The following is a 10,331-nucleotide window of genomic DNA, read 5'->3' on the forward strand; positions in this document are numbered from 1 at the left end:
TTATTTAAATTTATTTATTTATTTATTTATTTATTTATTTATTTATTTATTTATTTATTTAATTTAGTTGTACATTAATGTTAGTAAAATATTAAAACAAATGTATTTATTTATTTATTTATTTATTTATTTATTTATTTATTTATTTATTTATTTATTTATTTATTTATTTATTTATTTATTTATTTATTTATTTATTTATAATGAAGAATGCCTAAAAAATTAGAACAGACGCAAAATGTGTGTGTAAATGCCCACACCACGGTGATTACAACCTCATTTACGGCGTGCTAGTAAATCACGTATTATCACCATACAGTGTACAGTGTACTCAACCTTGTGTAAACATACAATAATCAACGTTATCTCAAACCGATGCATCATGGGTAGTTGTGTGAATGGGTACACTCAATAAATTTAAAAAAAAAACGCCAACTATTATTAGGAATGTACTACTTTATTCATGGCATGAAAAAAAAAAATATTAAAAACACTTTTCATAGAAATAGCTTTATAATATATGCATGGAAAGCAACATTCACTCATCACGTGACTGCTTTCATGACGTAATGTTTCTGACAAATTATGCCCCACCACTTCATAACATGATATTCTTCAACAAAATACTGGTGTAACATTTTGCTATTTTTTTTTATATTTTTCTATATTTTCTTTGTTAATTTTGAACCAAATAAACCTCTTTTTTTCTTTTTCTACCGATCATGGTCATATTGTGGGTTACGCCAATCTGTAGTCTCATTTGCAGTTGATGCTTAAAGCGCGGCGGTCGTCGCGCAGTGCGTGTTCGAATTTCAGGTAAACAAACAATGTATTTTACACGCGTTGTATACGTCGCTATGAGTCCCATATCGAATAGGACGCGGCACGACGACTGTCGCCCTTTAAATTTGTCAACATTACAAAGCCATTGAAATTACTTTACAAATGCTCTTATTGCGAACGGATACTAGAAATATCATTCTAAAAATGTTGGACTGTATTAGAACAAAACAAAACAATATCAATATGGCGGATATGAGCCGTACTCGGTCAGAACATGTCACGTGACACAGAAATATGCAAATAAGAAATGTATTAGGATGGACACGTGCACTTTATCATCAGTTCATTGGTTACTCGCCCTCTCATCGTCACATGTTTTGAAACGATACAACGAGACACCAGCCCAAGTCAACAGTCTTGTTGACTTCTGTGCACGGAAGAAAATACATAACAACACAAAACAATCTAGCATATGTGTAGTTAATTTTGATTCCCTGGAATTTGTCATTCGTGTTTGTAGTCACTGTATTATACAACCAAAATAAATCACGTGGTTATGCAAATGATCTTTGAGTTCAAATATCAACTAACCAATAGCAACGTTGTTCGTTCATAAATCATCAGACCACGTGACACAAAATGGCGCATAGCTATCTCTAAACAAATGTGCGCAAAGCACGCATCCCGGGCCTGGTAGTAACATTTTTTCAAGAAATTTCAATTTTAACGAATTGAAAAACGGAAGCAATATTTAAATTATTAAGTAAAATACAAGCGTTCTTCTTCGAAGTTCAGACCAGTTTAACTTTGCAGGGTATACTATTGGACATTATTACTGCCACGTTGCAACAATAAAACCAGCAAGTGCCTGGACGTGTGACCTTAAGAGGTCATGAGATATTCACTATTTTCCCACCCCTTCCCCATTATTACTAACTGGAAAACTTTGATTTATATATAGTGAAATTGACAAATAAAAGACGACTAAATAGTCTAAATAAAATGAAATATGCAGTACAGATGTCATTTGACCTCTGACCTCTGTCGAGACCGTTCACCTCAGAGAATGATTCGCCAACAAATTGTCACGTGTTTGCGATATGTCATCATTCGTACACGGAGTAACTTTTGCTTGTTTCTTTAGCGTGGTAAGGAAGACAACAGCTCGTTTTCTTTTTCAATTTCTACACGTGTTTAAAATCTGATCGCTTTCAGTTTGGGTCTCTTTCAGTTACATCATTGTTTACGTGACTGTGGTCACGTGATTCTGCCTGTATGTGCATCCACGACTCGGAAGATAACAAGGATGCAAAAACCAAGTTATGATTGGTGCTCGCGATGTTACTTCCACTCCAGTGTATATTACTATATACCTAATTATACCAATCTATTCTGGAACTATTTACTAGTAGCCTATCTAAGCTACGACTGTCTGCGTTGGCTGCGGTGGCGTGTGCTGTTGGGTCTGTTGTTGTTGTTGTTGTTGTTGTTGTTGCATCATATCTTGCTCATTTCGCTCCCTATCTGTCATTTTCTTCAGCTTCATACGCCGGTTCTGGAACCAAATTTTAATCTGCCTTTCTGTCAGGTTCAATGCCTGTGAAAGACGGGACCTCCGGTCACGGGTCAAGTACATGTTCTGCTGAAACTCTTTTTCAAGTTCAAATATCTGCAACTTTGAGTAAGGTCTCCGTTTCGTTCGCCGAGGCGTCGTCGTGAATGTGGTCAGCCAGCCGCAACCAGAAGGTCCTGGATTAAAAAAACAAAGAAATAAACATTGATTAATACAAATACATTTCCCATTGACACAATACAGGAGTAACAATGAATTAATTTATTTAAAATAATAATACTGTTCTAAAATGGCATATTAAAATAATGTATTGAAAGAGAGCCATGCGATCGAAAAGTGGTGGGAAGAGCGCGTGCAACTAGACCTTAACTAGCGGTTATGTTGAATATTTTGGTAAAAATGACAAAACATCGCAATATTGTAATATATGAAATCAATTAAAATGCGTCTGGTATCCAAAAAAAACAAAAAAAAAAACAGACGTAATTATATGCAATTGCATGGTTCACTCCGTTCAGTTGTTTTAACCTTTTCACCACCAGTTCCTTCTTTTCATCACAAATACACAAAATAGTCCTGTCTATAGTCTGCATTTGCCTCAGAAGATTGGGACAAAAATAGCCAATTTTTTGAGTAAAAACTGAAAATTTATCCAAATTTTGTCTGTTGGCACCAAAATTAGAGTTCATTTGTATTGAAATATTGAAGACTATAAGAAAATAAAGTACAGAAAGAAATTGGGCAAAAAATCAGGCTGTGAAGAGGTAGCGGGGCAATACAGAGTTTTATGTTTTCATCATCATTTGCAACTATTTGATGTAAGGGTGACTGCTCTTTACAATGTACCCTTCCGTTATTCAATATATGGATATGTTCATTTTTTTTGCAGAATAGTTATAATTTGAACGCATTAAAATATGCCTGAATGCATGATGAAGAAACAACAACAATGGCGTTTACGTTTTGATTCCCTCTTGTTAGTGTATAACCCGAGTTACAACTTCCACCTCCATGTACGAAGAACTACTCGGAATCCCATGAACTTGTTCAATTGTAATGGTTGTCCATATCGATATTTTTTTCCGGCAGAAAAAAAGCGATTTGTATGCAAAGATACATTGATTGTTCGGCTAAGTTAAAGCGCGGTAGTCGTCGCGCAGCGCGTGTTCGAATTTCATGTAACTAAACAATGTATTTGACACGCGTTGTATACGTCGCTATGAGTCCCATATCGAACAGGACGCGGCACGACGACTGCCGCCCTTTAACGTTGACCGAAACTGTGTATTCGATACAATCACGAAAGATGAATGACGTTGATGGCTTTGATGGGCGGGCGGAACTCTTACGAAGTGACGATTGAGTGTCGACTTTATCGATCCAGAATAATGATTAAATAACCGAGTTTAACCAAAATGGCGGCTTTGTTGCCGGCGGCAAACCATGATCTGTATCTGAATACAGCGGAGTGCTTTCGATGTGATCTCGCCGTCGCTTGCGGCTAGCGAGCAATTGAGAACACATGAAAAGCAACAAAAAATTGTTTTCGTTGCTTTGCGGTCGGTTGTGTTCGGGATGGGGGTATCAAGTGACACCAACGCACTGTTCGACGTGGTGTGCGCGTAACTGTTTTAGAGAATTTTAAAACGTGAAAATCAGCAAAAAGACGTTCTTCGCAGTTTAAAAAAATCTCTATTTCAAGTGGAAAACATATGCACACACAAACAAAACAAGGGGAGTATTTATTTTGGCCTATCCACCCCCTCCCTACTAGGAGAGTAACAAACGCAGAAAGCGCGTGCAAGGTGGTGTATCAATTTTGATTTGTTGAATACCCGAACTAAGAATTCATCGCTCATTAGAAAAGTTTGCCAAGGAGAGCAATGCCTTATTCGAAGACACCGATTCATCTATGTACCCGATACATCCAAATGAAATGGACAACGCCGTACGCAAATCACGCTTGGATTAGGCTACTATGTTGACAGGTTTGCATGATAAATCGACCCGTTGTCTGGCATATAATAGATAGACAAATGATTTGTGTTGATAAACGGGTAATCTCAGCAAAGTAATGAACAGTAGTGTCGGTTTAAAGTGATATGGGTAATAGATAAGGGTCGGCGGAAAGAGGCGGCGTAGTAATTGCCCCTCTATTCAATTCAACACACAAATTGACTAGATAAATCATTATAAGCATTCGATTTCGTTTGAAAAGTTCACGCGATGCAAGTTGATAGATTTGGTGATCTTTTGTTTAAATCGTCATCCGTATTTATTTATTTATTTATTTATTTATTTATTTATTTATTTATTTATTTATTTATTTATTTATTTATTTATTTATTTATTTATTTATTTATTTATTATATTTATTTATATATATATATATATATATAAATGACCAATGTCACGTGGGCATCACCTAAACTTAATATTATGTTTAATTACGCATAAGAACAAAACAACCATTTTGCCAGTTTTTAGATGTGTGCGCTTGAGTTTGACGTATGTTAAGGATGGGAGCAAGGGTCGTGGGCGCATATATACAATTCTGTATTTCACAGTAGAGATGGATTTTGACTACCTACATGTTATATGTTTTAGTTAGCTCTGTGTGTGAATTGTGTGAAAATGTTTTTTTCTTCTTCTCAAATTAGTAAAGTGTATGTGTGTGTTCTCTCGAAATAGGCCTTTTTGAGTTTATTAGGTGCTTGGCTGGAAGATTTAGTGAACAAAATAATGCTAGACACTGGGAGAAAAAAGAATATATGCAACGTGTTGTCGAAACAGTTGTTAGCAAAAAGCAAGTAAAATAGAAATGTACTGAATAGGACTTTGAAGACGCCGCTAAAACAAACCTCAGTGGCCATACTATTCCCGCCACCCCCTTGATTTCAAATTATTGACTGCGTGAACCACGACTGAGAACAAGAGAAGCGATGGAGAGGTTGCGCAAAATACCCGGGAGCTGGGGCAACACACATGCACGGACACAGAATGGCGTTTTCGATGACGAAATGTAGTCGGTTCAGTGGTATTGACGACAACTAAAGACTGACGTGACAGGGAGAGAAAGGGTGGCGTAGTGGTATAGCCAAATTCATCGGGGCTGCGTTTTCGATTGCGATGTATTGGGCGACCAGGTGGTGTTGACGGCAATGAGATACCGAGTTACCTCATAGCATAAAGTTTCAAACTAAGTTTGCATGAAACATGTATTAAACAAAACAGATAATAACACTGAAGTCGTTGTAACGAGCATCGTGACGGGGAGGCGGGGAAGGGGATGATTACAACAGCCCATCTGCGCGCTCGTCTGGAAAAACGACACGTGTGTCAGTTGTACAGTAAGCCGAGCTAAAGACTTGGAGCTCAGATTATGTTTTACAGGCCGGATTAACCGCCACACGTGTTGTAGCAAACGATTTCGTTTACATGATATTCGCTTCCAATATATTCCGCAGTATTGCGGGTACCAGTGGAGTTACATTCTGTAAATTACGTTTATAATTTAAATACGATCGAAAACAAAATGAAACATACATTCCCTATGTCACTTTACAATATGTTTGTTTCGTTGAAAGTGGTGCGTTTATTTCACGAATGTGCGGCACACCCTCGAAGGTGCGACTAAAGCTGAACGTCGATATTTATAACGAAAGACAAATGATCAAGTAAAAAAATAAAAATAACAACATATTCCCGTGTAGTTAGCAAATGAACCTCCGCGGTATCTCACTATCACGCCATTTCTGAGAAGCGCGCATTGTTTGAAACTTGGATGCTCTCTCTGAGTGCATAAAACGATCTTAGCGTGTGAGGCTCCATTCATGCTCAGTTGTATACACACGCAATGCCATGCTTAGCCCCAACCAGCATTTTTCCACATTCGCTTCAATTCCATTAGTTTTATGGACATCATTCGGAGTCAGTCAAGAAACGTTAATCAGGTCTTTTCATTATCGTAGATACGATTGTAAAACGAATAGAGGCTGATTTAGTGGTATATTGAAACGCCAAGTACCCCGGCTTACACGGATTTTGGTTCTACATTAATAACCCAATAAAGTCAGCGTAAATAAGTTCCTAAAATTAGTCCAAATGAGTCTGATATGAGATAATATTAAATCTAGGTGGGTTTTATCAAGGATAAATAAGTTTATGTATCATTTAAATCCCGTTTATTGGTGTTTTGAAGTTTCAATTAATCGACAATGCCGGGGAAACTACGTGCGATGGTAATCACCGGTATGCCGACGTGTATTGATTGTATGGAAAGAAATTTTGAACATCATAGGAAGATTATTTTAGTTATGCTCAATAATTATCACGAAATTGGCTATTGTGATGGTATAAAACATCGTCGAAGTATAACGGAACATATACTCGTTCAAGTTATTTTCGCTATCGTGCCCGCGTCGTGAAAACTACTCGCCCCGTGTGTTGGTGTTTTAAAACTGTTGATCTTGGTGACATCGCAACTTAAGTGTTTTTCAGTCGTTTTTTTAGTTTCGTGTATGAAGGGCTGTGACAGGCGCGTCTTGTCATATGAGCCCCCTACACAGGCATGCGACGTATACATGCTTAAAATTCGTTCCTTTATACGAAATCGAACGCACGTTCTACAAAGACCGTTCTGTTATAGTACACACACACATGCATTGATTCGATCACTCATCGCCGAGATGTGTCGCATTTAGGTTCAAGATCCACGGCCTTACCATTTTAGCCATTTAGTGTGTGACGCTATAGCCGCCCATAATCATGTCCCAAGTTCAAGCGTAGCCCCCTCTATCGACCACAATGGCTTGAACAACGGGATAACAATTCCCGTCACAATGCAGGCAAGCATCGCCTCTATCGACAATTGACCGCATGCTTCAGCCACAGTAATGTCGCCATATCGCGGGGCCGCCACTTGTCAGTATATCCCACTCCTACTAAGATACTCCTATTGTTAAACCAGTATGAAAATAATGGGAAAATATAGACGAATGAATATTAAATTAATGCCACTTTACATCGGAAACTAACGCAAGGGCGTTACAAATCGATATTGGTGTATCCCAACTCAATTTACGATATGTTTAGTGTGACTTATACCAGTGGTCCTCGTTAGCCGTAGTCACCGCGCTGACATAAATCAACGATTCCCACATCGCACCAGTGAACGCGAACTATTGTCAGAATGATCGTTGCCGCCGCGGAGTACGTCTTCACAGAACAACAAAAACGGCTAACGCCTATACTACATGGTTTACGAACGGCAACACAGAGAATATATTATTTTCAAAAAGACTCATAAACAAGTTATAGGAATTCACTTGATCTGTCTAATAAATTATTATAATATCTGTAGTTTGAAGAATTCCAATTTTATTATTGTATAGAAACATATTCGCATTTGACGGTGAACATTTTAACGATCTGGACAAATTTGGCACCTCTACTTCTGTGACGAAAAAAAAAAAAAGAACGAAACGACAAATGCAACATTTCGGGTAAAATATTCACAACGTCTGAAACCAGCTTTTTAGAATTGACGATTTCAAATTGTAGAGTAGTTCGATGTGGACGCATATTAGTATAAATTCGGTAAAAAAAATATGAGTTTATTTTGGTACATATATATATCCAGTTTAAATACCAATTTAACGCTGAATGTGAACATCTGCAAATATTCGTACATGATTATCAGACGTTGTCATTCCAATTATTATATTGTAACTGGTGTTAAAAAAAAACTAAAAAAAAAAACAAAACCACAAAACTAATAATAACCATATATATGCCGATAAACAGGACCGTTATGTACAATAAAATAATTATTCTACCTTCTTAATATCACGATCGCCTATTGTGCGAAACTGAATCGTCATTGGATTTCGACGAATATTTATTTACCGGTGACTTTTTTGTTAACAATTCTCGGCATATAACGACGATAAAATAATATGTTATGGTGGAATAAGAGTGTAATGGGCAGTAACTGTGGACAGCTGTCATCCTTCGACGGTTGCCCAGTCTGTTGTCAGTGTTTCCATAACTGCTGACGATTTTTATGATTCCGTGAAAACAAAAAATCAAGACGAGACAGAACGAAATTGCACAGGGTGTGAACGTGAATCTATCTTCGACGGGGAGTTAACTGGTTCTATTACACTACTGGATTCGCAACGTTCTGTGAAAATTCACGCGTATCTGTGATTTGGTTGTAAACGTAATTACATTTTTGTTTTCTTCTCAAACGCCCGATATTTTGTCAACTGTCAACGGAGAAACAACGTGAGGTTGGAACTTGAAGGGAAAGCTAAATTTAATACTGGTATGATCAGTTTACCCCGTTAATCGACTGCGCCAATGCAGTGATTTTTTCTAAACATGTTATTTTAGAATTCATCTCTAAATAGTTATATTTCAAGACTTTTCGGTGGTGTTACTACGCGAACAAATATTTTTTTTGTTTTTGTTTTTGTTCTGTAAATAACGTTTCTTTTTTGTCGTCCAATAAGTTGATGGGAATAAAATGACTTACCGGCCATGTTCATTGGGTAGGGCGGGTTGTGTTGTAGCTGGTATCCCGTTGAAGACATGTATTGCTGTTGGGCGGCACTGGGGGACGTGTTCAACATCGCGGCAGCGGGATGATGATGATGGTTAAAACTATTCGCGAACTGTCGTGACTGGGAGAAGTCTAGCGTTGTCCATGTCGACATGTCTTCGTTGTGGGGTCCGCTAGCCGCTGCAGCCGCGGCGGCAGCGTCGATATTGTTGTAGTATGGGTATCGGCAATGAAACGGGGCATGTTGTTCGCTGTTCGTTGGCGGACTCATTAAAGCTCCATTCTCGGTTCGATTAAACATGCTGCTCATATGGGTTGGCCGCGCACTAAAACACTGCGCCAATGTGTCCGTGTTGGTAACGGCCGCCGATACTGCCCAGTCTTTAGCCCCACTCCACTGCATGGTACGCTCTCACACTGTCGTACAGATTCCAATAAGTAAGACGAGCACTCGACAGACTAGCTTGTTATTGGGATCGACGCATTATTGTTCTGACTACGCTGCCGGCATGTGTTTGTAGTTTGCATCGGGGGACCCTTTATCAACTTTATTGCACCTTAATCTCAGCGAAAGGGAAACAGTGCAGCGGCCCGGGAACGTGAATAATACATATTCCGCACAGTCATTTCTGCATGGTCGTAAAACGGAATGTCTTTTCTGAAGTCGAAATTGCAGACATTTGTTTTCTTGCTGTGAAGAGTTATTTTTACTATGGCGATTGTATGGAGGGTTCAACGACAAGACGTGCGATGTGGGTTTGGATAGTTGAGGTATGCTCGGACCAGGGCCGCAGCGGGTAAACGTAAAAATGAATGTTATTGGTTATTGCCAAGAATACCCGTATGTTTATGGGCACCATTCTACGGATCGACAGGCGGTAAATTCACAGACAACGAGTAAAATTAAAATCGACAAAAAATATAAAAGTATGAATTATTTTTGTTGAATTCAGCCGTGCATATTTTGCGGGGAAATCCAGAGATAATGTGGGGAAACCTATTAGTGAGAATTTTCGATACATTCTCACTTACATGTGGATAGCAGGGAGACATTCAAAACGTGTCATCAAAAGACATTTTACGAGGTCTTTCCATCTTAACAAATCGCATATCGTCTGCAGCTTTCCATCTCAAAATTTCTCAAGATGGGTAAAATGTTTTGAAGTTGAAGCTGTCGATACATTCAGACAACATTCAATCATTGACCGTTAGCTTTTAATCGCGATGAATTATGTTGAAAATTCTCTCTTTATCTGGATTAATTTGAAAGATTCTCTCGTATGTGATTAAATAAAATAAAGGCAATGAAATTAGGAGACGCGTGTTAATTGTCCAGTAGGTCGAAACGGTTCCCATGCATGATGTAGTTTAAACCTTAAACGATGGAAAGCACACCTGTGTGGAAAATAT

General features: G+C 38.1%; 1 protein-coding gene across 1 annotated transcript; it reads right to left on the reverse strand.

Moving 5' to 3' along the window:
- Window positions 1-438: 438 nt before the first annotated feature.
- On the reverse strand, window positions 439-9,347 carry hox11/13c (homeobox 11/13c). Its single transcript, NM_001164909.1, has 2 exons — window positions 8,895-9,347; window positions 439-2,532 (listed from the first exon to the last, which is right to left on the reverse strand). The coding sequence occupies exons 1-2, from the start codon at window positions 9,322-9,324 to the stop codon at window positions 2,201-2,203; spliced, it is 762 nt and encodes a 253-aa protein (NP_001158381.1). The 5' UTR covers window positions 9,325-9,347; the 3' UTR covers window positions 439-2,200.
- Window positions 9,348-10,331: the final 984 nt, after the last annotated feature.

This window comes from Saccoglossus kowalevskii, chromosome 20 (assembly GCF_978046115.1).
Source record: "Saccoglossus kowalevskii chromosome 20, keSacKowa6.1, whole genome shotgun sequence".
In the NCBI taxonomy this organism is placed as follows: Eukaryota; Metazoa; Hemichordata; class Enteropneusta; family Harrimaniidae; genus Saccoglossus; species Saccoglossus kowalevskii.